Genomic DNA, 17,165 nt, shown 5'->3' on the forward strand with positions numbered 1-17,165 from the left:
AGAAATCCGAGACTTGAAAGACTCCCAGTAGTCGCAAGAAGCGCAATATTCGTAAAACATGCAATACTCGCAAGCCGCACAATACTCGCAGGATGCGCAATACTCGCAAGACACGCAATACTCGCAACACGCACAATACTGATAGTTGAATCAATTTACTGAGGTAGTATGAGATATGATACGAACTACAAACGTTGGAATATTTTGTTGGCGGTTTAATGTACACTTAAAGAAAAAAATGTGTGCATATGCTCCGCGGGCCACAAGTAGACACCCTTGCTTTAGACGATTAATGTGGTAAAATGTGTGCATATGCTCCGCGGGCCACAAGTAGAAACCCTTGCTTTAGACGATTAATGTGGTAAAATGTGTGCATATGCTCCGCGGGCCACAAGTAGACACCCTTGCTTTAGACGATTAATGTGGTAAAATGTGTGCATATGCTCCGCGGGCCACAAGTAGACACCCTTGCTTTAGACGATTAATGTGGTAAAATGTGTGCATATGCTCCGCGGGCCACAAGTAGACACCCTTGCTTTAGACGATTAATGTGGTAAAATGTGTGCATATGCTCCGCGGGCCACAAGTAGACACTCTTGCTTTAGACGATTAATATGGTAAAATGATGCTTAGAATGATGAATATATATATATATATATATATATATTTATATATTCTTTATTTTTAAATAACGATGTAAAATAAACATAAAAAAACCCAACTTACATTTATATAAGAAAATTAAACCAATACACATAAATACTTGTGCCTCTTAATCATAACCACGTAAACACCTCAGCGCAGGTTATCCTAGTGAGGTGTTCACGAAACATATAACACTACCCACCACATTGTCACCTACTCGAACCTTCCTTACACCCAGCATAAAACAAACACCATATTTAACACAGTTTTAAATATATGTACATTACATATATACAAATGCAAATAATTTGGGAGAAATATAAAAAAATCTACTTTTGCAATTTTTGTATGAAATTTGTTCGGGACTGGAAAAACCAAACATTCGAGGAATGATAGATCGAGATAACACTGTGATATGAAATAATAAGTTTTAAGACTTTTGCCATAATGGGATTAAATAATTCATTTTTGACAATTATATTTTTCAGCTCGAGAGTCTGGTAAGTTCGATTGAAGAAATATTGGAAGAAAAGAGCATGTTGCTGATCAAAGCTCAAGAGAGAGCAGAGAACAACATCGTCTGGATGAAGAACAATTACTTCGAGGTGTCCAGCTTCATCAACATGGTGAGGAAGGAATACAACTTACAGTGAAGGACGACTAAGACTGCCTAAGAAAACTACTTGATATTCCATACAAATTTACGTGAATAGTTTGTACCTAGTTTAAGTCATAGAATCTGAATCTCCATTGAAAGATAACTATTATTTCATAAGAAGCTTTGTACTACTATGTATGTATGTGTTTTGTCAGCCGGTAGAAGTAACGCTAATGAAGCCAAAAATGTGTTTTTTAAATAGAAATATAAAACACTGTTATAATATCTGTAAGCACTATTTAAGTCGTTAATAATTTTAAGCAACATGAAATTTATTTTTAAATTCATTATTTTTCTTATACATAACATTGAAAATCAAATTTTCATATTATCAATTTCTCAGATACACATGTGTGCTATGCATTTTATTTAAGTTTCTTAAAGTAGTGCTAATGGGTATTATATTCCTGTGTTATTTTTTTAGTCATGGTGTAGAAAATAACTATGTAATTCAAAATTTATTATTAAAAATGCGATGATCAGTACCTACTTCATAAATATGTTAGCTTTCATTTAAAGTTATTAGGCCATTATTCCGGAGGAATACCCTAGTTTCCGATACCGATGTTGTGTATTCACATTGAGAACAACATGTTGTGCACAGTCCGTACACCTAGCTGCTGAAATTAAGGAACCGCTTTGCCACAACCTCTAGAAACATCAAAACTAGCTATCATAACCTAACTCACAACTTCTGCAGCTGTCATTTTTTGTTGACTTTTTTGGTCTTAGCATTGATCTAAAGCAAACACATTATTACAAAATGTCTGGCACACGTGATGATAAGACTATTATTTTTGCTTTACCACGTTTATTAATTGCTCCACCATGTTTAAAATCTCGATGACGTGAGTGAGAATAACTTCGATCGGCTGTTCGTGTGAGACTAGCATCTCAGACAAGTTTACGAAATTTACATTTACGACTACAGACGTCTGCACAGATATGGGTTTAGTTGCCAAAATACTTGAAATATGTTAATACTTGGGATACTTGCGTATCCCTGTTTGCCTGGATATGAATATGACCTTAGATTAAGCTTAAAGAATTTAAAAATTTCATATTTTATTTAAAATTAAATACAATTATATAGTATGTGAAACTGAATCTATCATGTTGATTAGTACTGATCGCAATTTCGTAAACGAAGAATAAATATTTGGATATTAAATTTTAGAAATAACTGCCATAAGTTACCATAACTATTTAATTTTTGTATTTTTTGTTAAAATAAAGAAGCAGGTGTACTCCAGCCTACTTTAAGAAAACTCATATAAGGCAAAATTTTATTTATAATTATTTTTATTCTCACTTTTCGTTAGAGAATGAAAAATTGTTAATTATTATTTTGATAATATTTTAACTTCTCCTATTATTTTAATTTTAGTAATGAACTCCTTTCTGGACTTCAGTTTGGCCAGTTGGCCAAATGAAATAATTATTGTGATATATGTTTTTAAAACAAGTGTTTTACTTTTCTGGAAAAAATTACGATTATCTTTATGTAATAATTTTAAGTTCCTTTCAATATGTGTAGTTTTATTTTCTACCTAATCATTCTATAGTTTAACTTTAAATGTCAATTCAACAGTAATACAGTTCATCACACTTTAAATATTGTCTAATTGGTTTTCTATTAAAGTTATTATGAAATGTTCAGAGTGGAAGTATTCTTACTACACCAACTGATAAATACTTATTTTATGCATTCTCATGTATGTAATAAATACTTATTTTATGCATTCTCATGTATGTAATAAATACTTATTTTATGCATTCTCATGTATCTAATAAATATAAGGTTTACATGAAATGTGTTTTGTATTTAAACTGGCAGTGCAGTGCATTTTGGGCTTAAGTTACTAAAGTGTTTTACAAGGTTCATTATTACGGCTGTGCGCACTGATCTGCTACTATGTATTAATGATAATGAGCATTGTAATTAAATGCATTTGTCAAAAGCTATCTCAGATACTACGTGATAATACCCACTTTAAAATAAATATTTACCGTTTTACTAATTAGGTTCATATATCTGTTTAATATTGGTGTGGTAAGGCCGATCTTCAGCCTGTTTAACGACTGTTTTAACCAAACAATGACTTTATTTTAATTTAGCCACATAAATTTACATTACACATGTAACAATTTCATCTATTTTATTATTACATATTATCTATGTCCAATTCTGTCTAAAATATTTGCTTTTGATTGAATAATTATTAAAATATTTCAAAAATTAAAGAATGTTCACTTACTAAAATAACACTACAAAATTTTGTAAGAGTCAAGTATTTCCTAAAAATATCCTCATTTTAACCGAATTATTATTTGCTTAAGTAGTATGTAGGTATAAGATTTTCTTTTTTTTTACTTATTTTTTTTTGTACTCGAATATGTTTTTAGCCATAAGAGAGAGAAGGGGATATGTATTTTAAAAGCGGAGGATTTGAGATTCATAAAATCATTCAAGAATAAGCTGTTTCATAAAACCTTATTACATATATACAAAGAACCCACACAATTTGATTCGTAGTAGGTGCCATTGCAACTACATAAAACCTTATTATCTACAAAGATCCCACACGATTTGATTCATAGTAGGTGCCATTGCAACTACATAAAACCTTATTATCTACAAAGAACCCACACGATTTGATTCATAGTAGGTGCCATTGCAACTACATAAAACCTTATTATCTACAAAGAACCCACACGATTTGATTCATAGTAGGTGCCATTGCAACTACATAAAACCTTATTATCTACAAAGAACCCACACTATTTGATTCATAGTAGGTGCCTTTGCAACTACATAAAACCTTATTATCTACAAAGAACCCACACTATTTGATTCATAGTAGGTGCCTTTGCAACTACATAAAACCTTATTATCTACAAAGAACCCACACGATTTGATTCATAGTAGGTGCCATTGCAACTACATAAAACCTTATTATCTACAAAGAACCCACACGATTTGATTCATAGTAGGTGCCATTGCAACTACATAAAACCTTATTATCTACAAAGAACCCACACGATTTTATAGATAGTAGGTGCCATTGCAACCAGAGATGTGCAAAATGGGTACCCAAAACCATTTGAAATGCAAAATGGAAATGGGTCAAAAATTTTCCATTTGAAAATGCAAAATGCAAAATGGTTTTTAGAAAAGCATTTCAAATGCAAAATGCAAAATACCTATTTTCAAAATGCATTGAAAATGCAAAATGGTTTCTCAGGTCAAACAATTAAAATAATTATAGAATTTTTAAACAGTTTTGTCATTTAATAATGGACATCAATGTAGAACAAACATATTATGATGGTAAATCAAAAAATGCCACGACTACGGATTATGAACCACAAAAAATTTGCGTGGGACAAATGTTGCCAACGTAAAAACATAGAAACTGCTATCTAACATTTAATATTACAGCGTCATGGCCCCATGTTCAGTATTTGAATCAGTATTTTTTGTAATGGTATCACTCAATTGCCAGGACTCCTACCACGGATCAACTTGACAAATGTAAATTATCTCTCATAGCGAGGTTGAGGAACGACTGATATTTGGGGCTTATGAAAAAAAGATGTGTGGAGATAGTAGGAAGAATGTTGCAAAAAAGCATTTAAAATGGAAAATGCATTGAGAAAAGCATTTAAAATGCAAAATGCAAAATGGTTTTTAGAAAAGCATTTAAAATGCAAAATCGAAAATACCCATTTTGCATTTTACATTTCCATTTGAAATGGATTTATTTGAAATAAAGTACATCTCTGATTGCAACTACATAAAACCTTTTATCTACAAAGCACCCACACGATTTGATTCTTAGTAGGTGCCATTGCAACTACATAAAACCTTATCATCTACAAAGAACCCACACAATTTGATTCATAGTAGGTGCCATTGCAACTACATAAAACCTTATTATCTACAAAGAACCCACACGATTTGATTCATAGTAGGTGCCATTGCAACTACATAAAACCTTATCATCTACAAAGAACCCACACGATTCGATTCATAGTAGGTTCCATTGCAACTTCATCATATTTACACCACATAATATAGAAACTATAGCTTTTTTTTTCTAAAAATAATAATTTTTTATAAATATTATCTCAGGCGAACCTTATTTACGCAACCGTAGAGAATATAGTTTTTTTTTATAAGGTAAAATATTGTCTCAGGCAAACCTTATATTATGTAAAATGTTATTCTGCTTCCGATAATGTATTGAGGAACCAGAATATTTATTTAATCCTGAAAGACTTCCGCATGCATAATTTAAAGACTTCTAATATATATGAAATAAAACCTTTAGCTTGAAAGATTCCCAAATGTTTAATATTGGCCATAAAATTTATAACTTAATATTTTATTTAAGATATTCTTAGAAACATAGGACAGTCTTTTGGAATTTAAAGTTCTGGTTTATTTTTTTTTTAAATTTGTAATTTATTTCAATTAAATATCTAAAAATAAAAATTATTCAATGATTTAATTACATTGTTCAGATAGATTTAAAAATTGTGTTTCAATAAGATTCATGTGCAGAAAAAATTCACGAGTTATAATTTTTAGTTCCCTGTGATTGCTGCAAGTATTATTTAGAAGGAAACATTATTTCTTTTATAAAAGCACATGTATGTATTTTTAACACATAAAATGTAATTATCGTTTTTGAATGTAGATTTTTAATCTGTTTTTCCTATTTGACAGCAATAAGTTGTTTAAATCATTATCTAGTATTTGTTTTCTCAACAATATATTATTTGCATTACATATTGACTTTGGTTTCTACATATTTTTATCATTTGTTCTGACTATAATTAAATCTGTTTTCCACATTTCTACCTTGTAAGTGAATACTGGAAACAAATAAAAATATTTTTTGGATAAACTTGCAAGACTTTCAATTAGAAAAAAAACAGTAGGTATCTGAAATAATACGAATTTGGTTCAAGAAAAACACGAAAAATGTTTAATTATTTTTATTCTTAATTTTATATACACAATTCATTGGAAAACTTAAAGTTATATTGAACAATATTAATTAACAGATTTGATGTGCAAAAGTATTTCGAAAACTAGTAGTAAAAAATTTTGGGAGATTTAGTTGAATTAATATTCTCTAAAATATTAATTCAACAATCAAATACTTTGGTTCTTTAAAAATACAGTAAACAGCAAAAATCACACACTAAGGACCAGTTGTTTCACAGAATTTGAACAATTCATCAAATTTCAAAGTTAATTTCCAAGGCCTGTGAAAATTCTGTTTTCATAACAGAACTTGAAAATGAACATTTTTAATTTAATGAATTGTTCAAATTCTGTGAAAAAACTCGTCCTTAATTTAAAATAAACATGATTTATTGCTACATACACGACACGACAATATGTGTATTAAAGGTTTGAAAGAAACATATTAAAATTAAGAAATGCTCATTGACATTGACATACCTACATAACTGTAGTTCCCTATTTCACCACCTACGAGCTTATGTAATCCAAAGTATATCACAAAATTAATATTTACAATAAATTACATAGATTTTTGACATAATCTCCACAATAATAACATAATTCTGCTTTTTCATTACTTACAATATGAAAGTATCTAGTAATTTACTAACATAAGTCATTATTAACTCTTTACCGACAATTAACTAGCACAATATTATTTTTGCATTTATTACAATCGAATTTGGCTACAATACTGGTACATCAAATGGAATGGTATGAATTTTTACATTGTATGATGGGTAACATCACAGTTGAAGTTCAAGATACCTGTGTGTACTAATACCTGTGGGCTCTAAGTGATATTTGAAGCTGTCAAAGATTTAAGTCACAATTAGGATTTAACATTTATAAATTAGGATTACGAGCAGAAAAGCTAACGCCTAACGATATAACTTAATTAGGAATGCCATATTTTCACTGGCTGTAGACAGTTGAGAGCATTTGGGACCCTTGTGTGGTATTCACATTAAATAAAGTAGGTGTAATCTTGTAGTATGATGACGACTCACATGCTGAGACGTTGGCGCAGGGGGCATTTATTTCACCATCAAATGTGTTGCTGTAGCAAGAAAGATATAAGCTGTGAATTAAGCAGAGCAATGGATTCTGTTCTGAGCATGTTGGCGATGTATTTCAAGTTTCTGTCTAAAGTGAATATTGTTACCATCAAACGAAATATAGCAACGGAACTGAACTGGCATTGCTAAGATGAATAAGTGTAAGTACCTACTGTCGCCAATTAAGAAATCATTCTTCCATCATGATTTATGGACAACTTTTACAACCTTTGGTTTTATTTAGCTTAGGTTATGATACCGATATTATCTGCATAAGCAAATCTTCTGGCAACAGTGTTTGAAAAGCATTCCATCTTCCTCACTGACCTACCTCAATAATAATAACATTTTGAGTTTTGGCAACCATTCACAACGACTAGTATGTATACTCATTTGATCAAAAATAACCTACAAATATTATAAAAAAATTATCTAGATCAGCGATCAAAAATCATGAATCATGACACAAATGTAAAACAAAATATCCTCAGGGTTAAAAATATTGCATAATTTTGGATGTCTTCCAAAAGGATTTCAATTTTTAATAAAAAGAAAAATCAATGCAGGGGAGTTTAACGCACCAAAAATGAATATTTAAGACAAAATGAGATTAATCTTAATTTTCTGAATGTGCTGCAAAATTTTGGTTTTGCTAAATTTTTGGCATTGATCTAGAACGAGGACCAAACTATCGGGTGGAATAAATAATTATGCAATTCACACTCATGGCCAATCTTGTGACGACTGATGGATGGTGTGCCATACCAGTCCAGAACCAACCGGCGGGTGTCCAGACGGTAAAATGACATGGAAGAACATAGAACGTCCCCCGACTAGACCTAAAAATAGCTTCCAATTTTTTTTTAAACCAAAATTATAAGGATTACGGAAACCTTTTCCAAGTTTTTTTATCTCTGTCTGATTGATGTGAGACTCGATACTAGTCTCCCCTTTAGAAATAAGCTTTCCATGCCAAGTGACTAAGGCGCCCAGTGCGAAGAACACAGCTACATTGATCAAAGCCATGAAGATAACTGCTCTCCTCATGACGGGATTGGCAGATATTTTTTGAGCAAATGTTATATCAGGTACGGGAAGATCGTGTTCCCTCGGTAATATGAATGTATCATACTCCGGAACAACAACCGGCACAAAACCGCCTGAGTTATTGACACGAACCGGATGCCCTATCAAGGTGGGTTCATTATCTGACGGGATTGCAGAAGTATCGCCTATCCAGAGAACCACGTATCCGATGTCTACGCCAGCAGAAATAATAAAGATAACTCCTATGAGAGTGTACACCATGTACAGGTAGAAGTGTCTTCGGTTGAAGTGCCCCACGCAGTTGTTCAGCCAAGGACAGTGGTGGTCCATACACAATATGCAAGTATTGCAGACTGAGCAGTGGTGAGATCGCGGCGGCTTTGGAGAGATGCACTTTCTGCAAATGCTGGCAGCTTCGGATATCAGTGAAGCCTGCAAAGAAAATCAATACTTTGATAGAATAAAAAATCATGTACATCCAAACCAGATTTTCTCTGTGCAGTACCAAGGGCCAATAAAATAAGGAGACATTGACAAACTTCTAATGACACTCCTTTTGAACTGTAAATGAGAAAAAAAGAAGAAAGAAATGTATCTAGCAATGGGCAAAGTTCTTAAGAGTAGTCATGTCAATATGTACCTAAAAAAGAATTACATTAAAAAAAAAATCACCAAGGAGACCTTTTTTTTTTTTTTTTTTATATGTGTTTATTCAGTTTTTTTTATTTGTACATTATTTTCTCTTACTTAGATCTTACAAAACTGATCAATCAGTTTAATTGTAAGAAATCTCTCAGTTTTTCTATTTATTAGCTTATAACAATATATTTAATTTCAACTTGATATCTTGGTACCACAATATTAATTGTTTTTATGTTTGACGGAGGTAGAACGATCTAATTTTCGTTTTTATTTTTGAATGACATGTCTCATTTTTAATATCTTCTGGTAATGAGTTAAACAATTCCGGAATTTTATGTCTTTTTGTTCTATCTCCGTATACATTTTGCGATATTTTAATAATAAACATTTGTGCTTCTCTATGCCTAGTAGGGTAGTTATGGTTTACAGGTTTTTTGAATTCTGTATTCCAGAATTCATCTAGCGTTAGTTGGTAATCTATCCTACTATGTATAGAGAGCACATTACACAAAGAAAACATTTTTTTATAATCGCCTACACATAATTGTATTTTTTTTTTGCCTGATATCAATTTTAGGAAACGGATTTGTAATTGTTCTATTTTATTTAAGTACGTTTTATACGTTAATCCGTAACTATTTACTCCGTATCCTATAATTGATTCCGCTAATGCATTATAGGTATATACAGTATAATATATTTTTATTGACAAAGTTTTTTAGGTGATAAAATTTCCCTAATATGGATCTTAATCTATTACATACATTTTCAATGTGATTTGACCAGTTAAAATTGACATCTATTGTAAGACCAAGGTATGTATATTGGTAAACTTTTTCTATGTTTGGGCATTTACATGGCAGAGATTGGTTTTTTGTGTGAAAACAATCGTATGAATGACTTTTTATATGCAGTTCTTTATCCTGACAACTTGCATATGGAGAGTGTATAAGCATATATTTTGTTTTTTTTGCGTTAATAATAATTCCATTGTCGTGGGACCATTTAATTATGTTATTTAGGTCTGTTTGTAAAAATTCCTCAATTTTCTGTAGATTTCTGTCAGCACATATGATGCAAGTATCATCTGCAAACATGTAACATTTACAACGTTTTATTACGTTAGGTAAACTGTTTACTTGCATTAAATAACACATAGGTCCCGATATCGACCCTGTTGCTACTCCAGTGTCTGTTAACATTTCATCACTGTAAATTCCGTCAATTTTAACTTTAATTTTTCTATTTAACAGATAATTTTTAAACATTTTATTTAAAGGACCTCTAATACCACATTCTTCCACTGCCTTTAGTAATGTTTGATGGTCCAATGTGTCAAAGGCCTTTTTAAAGTCTATAAAAATTATACCAACGTAATATTTTTCATTTAAATGACAATTTATGTGGTCAGTGAAATTAGAAAGTAATTGTGTAGTACTTTTTTCTTTTTGAAATCCGTACTGTATGGGATTTATGATTCTGTTTTTTTCTATAAAAAATTGTATTTGGTTAAAAATAGCTCTTTCAATAATTTTATCAATACACGAGAGAATCGCAATTGGTCGATAGTTTGTGATTTCCTGATTTATAAATAGGTCTGATGATGGATGTTTTAAGTTCGTCAGGCATGATGCTTTTATTTACACAAAGGTTAATTAATTTAGTAAGGACTGGAATTATATTATCAGCAATTAACTTCAGGTCTTTAATTCTTATTTGGTCGTTGCCTTCTGACTTTTTAACATCCATATCATTAATTATTTTTTTTATATCTTTTTCTGTTACAGGTCTAAATCTCATTGACATAATAGCAGGAGTTGTATACATGTTACGATCTAAGAATTTTGTAGTACAATTGTGTCTAATGTCTTTTATTTCATTTACGAATGTTGTAGCAAATTTATCGCATAAAAATTTTGTGTCTCCTTGATTTCCCATATGTTGAAGGATTATTTTATCTAAATTTTGTTTAGGTTTTCCTATTAGTTTGTTTATTTCGTCTCAGAGTTTCCTCGGGTTTCCGTTTAAGCTATTTATTACATTTTTGTGGAATGCGTTTTTAGTAATATTAATATGTTTGTTTGTTTTGTTTCTATGTCTAGTATATTCTAAACGAAATACCGTATCATCACTCTGTAGGTAAAGCTAAGACAAGACCTCTATTTTTATATTATTATGTGGATGTGTCATAACAGGGTTACTTTCGTTGCCATGAATACATACACACAATTATGTATTATCATAAAATGTTGATAGCATATAACTTTTTCATCAATTTATTTAAAATTATAAATTACCTCTGGTGGGTTTCCGGGATGTGTAACAACTGCTTTGTAATAGTGAAAGATGACATTGATTAGGAGCCAGTGTCCGATTATCATTAGCAACACCGTTGTGGGCGGACTTCTTTCCCACCAATAAGGAAGGCCGAGCCAGTAAGCTATACTCACGACTGCAAAGGTCAGCATTGTGACGGCCACAATGAAGAACTAAAAAAAAAAATTGATATTAATAATAATTTACATATGTAGCATTGTTTTCGTGGCAAAATCATCTCAAGAGTGCTTTACAACTTGATTTATTATTTAACCTGACTTATCACTTGCTAGCAAGTAAGTACTAGTGGCTCATCCATATTATTATACGGAATCAGCATTACAGGCGCCTGGAAAAACAGTATCCATGGCAGTGTAGTACCGCGAGCCTGGTTAATAATGACAATTTTAAGAGTAGGGGTAAAGATTCTCAGCAATGAAGTAACCACTCAAAAAGATGACAAATTATATAATCAGTAACTATACCACCGTCTAACTTTTGGCCATTTCGGTTAGACCTCTAGCAACTAAGTTTACAAAATGGAGTCTTTTTGTAAGCTTAAATATGGCACCTTAACTTTAAACCAGTGCAAGTACAAATTTCACAATAAAAACTGTTTTTACAAAAGAGCTGTTTTAATTTTTAGCATATTTTGTATATATATGCACTGTAAACTGCCGCTTTCACTAATTGGACACTTGCCCAATTTTTGGGGTTTTGGATTAGTGAGAGAGTACTGTATATACTATACATTTGACAAGTGCAATAATGCCCGTGTAATTCTTAAATAAACAAAAAAAAATTGTATGAATAAAAGTCACGTGTCTTCCATGATAAAAATATACTTAAATACACCACATACCTTTCCAAGGGCACCGGCAAAATTATCAACAAACCAAAATATTGGTTCGAGAGCCACATCGGTTGCGTAGTTTGCATTCATGTGATGGTTGTATGTCAGAGAATCAATCATCAGTCTCCATTCGCTCAAAGCTCTTAATCCCTTACGTCTGCAAAAGTAAACAAAAATATTATTACACAACCACTCGGTTCACGAAGTGTAATTGTCACGAAACATCAAAAGCTGTTGAGTCCCATAGTGTTATATCTGTCACCATCTGACTCATTCTCATGTCTTCATAAAACTCTATCTATCTTCTTTTATATTATGGTCAGACATATGATATAAATTGTTCTAGAAATAGAGAACACCAAGCTATATCTTTGCATTTCGCATACAGTTTATTATATAAAGGTTCGAAAAATTGAAATAGAATGTCAAACATAAATCTCTATTAGATAAATTTTGTAACTAACACACTATATTGTCTATAAGTAGGGGAAAGGATATTTTTTAATTTGAATGCAAGTTGCTATGAGTTACTTATATTTAAATGGTTGGCTATGCATTACAGCAATTCAAAAAAAAGACAAATATATTATTGAATTATTACATAAATGTGAACATGCTCTAGGAACACATATTAATTGTGAAAACCTACACATAAAACATATTTAAAAAATACCCCCCAAAAAATGTAACATACAACAATAAAATAATATTCACTCACCTCAAACTTCTTGGGAACATGAAAAATCTCCACTTGAACTTCATGGTCTTAGTTTCTCCTACTTCTTGACTTTCAGAGAAGTGATGGTAATACACCTATATAACTTCTCAGTTGGTATTTCTGAAAGAATTTTATGATCTGACATACAAATGCATACTAATTAATGACTGACTGACATAGCAAAAATTTATAAAATACAAAATATTACGAATATTCTTAAGCTCTTTTATGTACAATAATAATAATAATAATAGAAAAATATAAATGCACAACACATCACAATAACTTCAATAAAATGCATTTTAATAAATACAATAAAAACGGTCGCTCGCATTACTCCGATCTATATAATATTTTACTATTAAATTGTATTTCTCATATGGAATTAATTTACAAAAACACAGCAAATAATATCTTCTACACATCACATTGGCCGAAATTCACATATAAAATGGTTATAAAATATCGCACTTTGAAAAGGGAAAGAAAAACCTTTCTATGTTTTTAATGGTTTTGGATATTGAAGCATTACAATTTTCATTTTAGATAAACTTTAAAACTAATAAGTAATGTTTGGTTTATCTTTTGACACCAAAATTGCAATAAAAGATTATATTAGATGAAACCATTGTAAGATTCTGTAACTCCCTCTCACGTAGGACCCAGAAAATTATTACAGTTTGGGTGGCCCAGTGGAAGCGACAGCGCAGACCAGGGTGTCTAGCACTGGCAAATGATAAAGCGCTAAATGAGTATAATATTGACCAAATCTGTCATTTGTCAATCCGATATTGTTAAGTAATCAATTTGACCGAGCCAGACCTCCTGGGTAGAGGCGTATTGACGGAGCTGAAGAAGATTTGAAAATAATGACAAGGACACAAGGGACAATAAAGAGAATTTCTGGGATGTAGCGCCATGATGATGGTGACAAATGGTATAATAAAACGCAACAGGTCGCAAAGGACAAAGGACTGAGGGACTCGGGGAAGCTACATCGCTCAAAAGATAGACAGAGGCATTTCACATGGACCTAACAACCATAAATAGACAGAGCATCGGTGAGGTTTTGTTCGAATGGCATTAAGCCAAATCTAGGGTGAGAGAAAAACTACCTGGAACCCTCTTTTATGACAAACTTTGAACTGATTTGTATGCAAAGTGGTGCATAATGAACTATTATTATTTTATTTTAGTGTTTGGTTCTGTTAGTTTAATTTTGGTATTTGATGAGACAAGGAATGGAATATGTGAATAAAAAATTTAAGTAGGTTTTGGCATTTTTCATACATCTTCCCCCTCACCCCGCGGCTTCATATTGTTCTCGAATCACTCCGTCCAGGGCACTTCATATATATCAAATTTATTATCAACATTATGAGAAGAATAATTTGACGCACAAAAAATATTATGAGAGTGATGAAATTCACACACATGGTAAGTATAAATAGCCTACCACCCAAAATCCAATCAGCAATGACAATGCAAGACAGTAGATATTAGACAAACCATCAGATATTACCATTAAACTACGCATGTTAGAATTGATGCATATAACTTATAAAATATAACTGTAGTTTCTCGGTGAGAAAAGAGTTTTTGTAGCTGTTAGTTAGTATTGAGGCAGTAAATTACATTCAAGAACGAAATGTTTTCAGTGTTGTAGATGAAAGATAGAATTACCTGTCTACAACAGAAGGAATTGATAGTCAAGGAAAAGATCTTAAAATTTAGAATAAAAAAGGATGAGGAATACTAATTATTGTTTACATACGTCAAACCACTTCAAACTATGAAATGGCAATCCACATGAACGCGGAACAATCACGTTATTGTTAGATTAAATCCGATGTAAGTTGACGTTCGCCAGATAAAAAGGGATAGTAAAAATGTTGGCTTACGATTATTAAGTCAATCAATGGTAGATATGGTGGTTTTCATTCATTAAATAAACCCGATAAACTTCAACAATACGTCAGGCCCTTTGCAGTCTTGACAATGTTTCGATATTTGACAGTGACGTTTCTTGCGGTGGGTTGCCAATCGTAAAAATTATTAATCGTTCATTGTGACCAGATAACTAAAAAAAAAAACATTTTCATTACTTGATTTTTCAACACATACATATTCATCGTATGATAATTAATCACAGAAATAAATAAGAATGGTTATGATTGAACGATCGTAACTAAGGGTTCCAGACATTTCATCACAATTAAAATTCAACACACCTTTAAATCATTAAAAGTGATGAAACAAAAATTAGGTTTAATTGTTACCAATGTAACCTAGTTATTGTTTCATCAATTTTCATAACTTTATATCACTTTTTGTAGTGTCGAATTGTCGTTTTGATGACATAAACGGTCACCATTTATACACAGAGGTAGGCACAACGGATGTCACGAATGAATAACATAAAATTCTTCAACTGTCGATAAGTAGTCCCGTCTGAAAGTACCCACTTACTTTTAATGGTTCTTTTTATATTTTTCCTATTTTATGTCCGGGTTAAAACTAAACCCTTCCACACAATTTTCCAAAAATGATCATCTTGTCAATCCACATTATGCAAGTGCAAGTATAAGCAAAATAAATAAAAAAACAATACAAGACAACTCGTCAACTTATCAGAGATCAAATGGGAAAATAATTCACCGACTCCAGATATTTTCATATCAGAGGGTTCGGCTCGTTAGAATTCCTAACAGGGCCTATAAATCCTATTGATCCCTCGACATATATATTTAAAAAATCTTTCGTAACCCTACATGTATTTTAAATAACTGATTTTTGCATTTTTATAAATAATTTTTTTGGTAGATCTAAAACGCCTTAATTTTTAATGAGAGAGCTAGGTAAAATGCCAGTAACCGAAATAACAAAAGGTAATATTTTTATATTTTGAGAATGCCAAATTCTTTTTATCTCATTTCCTAGATCAGTGTATTTTCTTATTTTTTCATTAACAGATTTTTGAATATTACAGGAATTTGGAATAGCGACATCAATGATATAAGTTATTTTTTTTAATTTTGTCATGTAAAACTATATCGGGTCTATTATGACTAATCGTTCGGTCTGTTAGTATAGTTTTATGATAATATATTTTATATAATTCGTTTTCTATAAATGAATTTGGTTCGTATTCATAATATTGTATTATATTACGGCAGTCAATTAAGTTATGTTTTTACCAAACTTTGGTGAATTATTTTTAAAACTTGATTGTGCCTAAATGTAAACTCGGACTGTGCTAATACAGAACATCCCGATATAATATGTTCTATAGTTTCCGGAAAAGCCAAACATTTTCTACATAAATCATCAATTTGATTTATATCTTGGATAATATGCTTCCTATAATTTTTAGTATTAATGACTCTATCTTGAATGGCAAGCATAAATCCTTCTATTTCTGCGCTCAACTCTCCAATACTCAACCATAAACATACGTTTAGTTGAAATAATTGAAATGTTTTGCGTGAATAATTTTATTTGACCAGGAATCTAATAATTCCTGGTTGGGATTTATAAAAATGTTGGCATTCTCATCGTATAAATTTAATGGTGGAATGTTTCTATCTGCCTTGCAAATTATTATGTGCATTTCTGAGCTATGAGCTTTCCTATGGAAAAAAGTTCTTAGCATTTCTACCTGATTATGCTTCAAATAAGTTATTTTGACTATACCTCTACCTCCTAAATTTCTAGGTAAATTAATTCGTTCTATAGCTGAATTTGGATGATGGCAACTAAACTTTGTAAGAGTAGTTCTAATTAATCGTTCTAAGTTATCTAAATCTGTATTGGACTATTTAATTATGCAAAATGAGTACGTTAATAAAGGTATTGCCCAAGTATTTATTGCTTTTACTAAATTTTTAGCAGATAGATTGTATTTTAAAATTTTCCTGATCCTAGTTCGAAATTTAATCCTAATATCATTTTTAATACTAGATGGTCTAATCTATTTGATTGTGGGTAACCTAAAAACTTCCTCCCTTTTCATACTAGTAATTTGGAAATTTCTAAATATACTCTCGTCCCCATCTACAATTTTGCCTTTGTCTATATAGATCGTCCTACATTTATCTAAACCAAAAGTCATTTTGATATCATCTAAAAAGTTTATGTATTTTATTTGTATAATTATTTTTTTTATCAATTATAACAAATTTAATTATTTA

At 31.1% G+C, this 17,165-nt stretch overlaps 2 protein-coding genes across 3 annotated transcripts in view; one reads left to right on the top strand and one right to left on the bottom strand.

Moving 5' to 3' along the window:
* The window catches only part of LOC149409406 (thyrotropin-releasing hormone-degrading ectoenzyme-like), a 98,269-nt gene extending 92,157 nt beyond the window's left edge, over positions 1-6,112 (top strand). For both annotated transcript variants that reach the window (XM_089649946.1, XM_089649944.1), the window contains exon 17: positions 1,134-6,112. In XM_089649946.1, the coding sequence (XP_089506072.1) occupies positions 1,134-1,298 (165 nt within the window). In that variant the 3' untranslated portion in view covers positions 1,299-6,112. The remainder of the gene's footprint in view (positions 1-1,133) is intronic.
* Positions 6,113-6,379: 267 nt separating this feature from the next.
* Positions 6,380-15,005, bottom strand: LOC149409407 (palmitoyltransferase ZDHHC16B). The gene is made up of 5 exons (XM_089649915.1): positions 14,877-15,005; positions 12,976-13,095; positions 12,267-12,414; positions 11,386-11,577; positions 6,380-8,878 (listed from the first exon to the last, which is right to left on the bottom strand). Exons 2-5 carry the CDS (start codon positions 13,017-13,019, stop codon positions 8,123-8,125), a joined length of 1,140 nt encoding a protein of 379 aa, XP_089506041.1. The 5' UTR covers positions 13,020-13,095; positions 14,877-15,005; the 3' UTR covers positions 6,380-8,122.
* Positions 15,006-17,165: the final 2,160 nt, after the last annotated feature.

Source organism: Hesperophylax consimilis, chromosome 31 (genome assembly GCF_061612785.1).
Source record: "Hesperophylax consimilis isolate HC1 chromosome 31, BYU_Hcon_1.0, whole genome shotgun sequence".
Classification (NCBI taxonomy): domain Eukaryota; kingdom Metazoa; phylum Arthropoda; class Insecta; order Trichoptera; family Limnephilidae; genus Hesperophylax; species Hesperophylax consimilis.

Coding starts and splice junctions, on each gene's coding strand:
- LOC149409407 (XM_089649915.1), bottom strand. CDS start 13,019: ATGAAGTTCAAGTGGAGATTTTTCATGTTCCCAAGAAGTTTGAG. Junction 12,415..12,975: donor ATGTTCCCAAGAAGTTTGAG/GTGAGTGAATAT, acceptor TTACTTTTGCAG/ACGTAAGGGATTAAGAGCTT. Junction 11,578..12,266: donor TTGCCGGTGCCCTTGGAAAG/GTATGTGGTGTA, acceptor TTTTTTTTTTAG/TTCTTCATTGTGGCCGTCAC.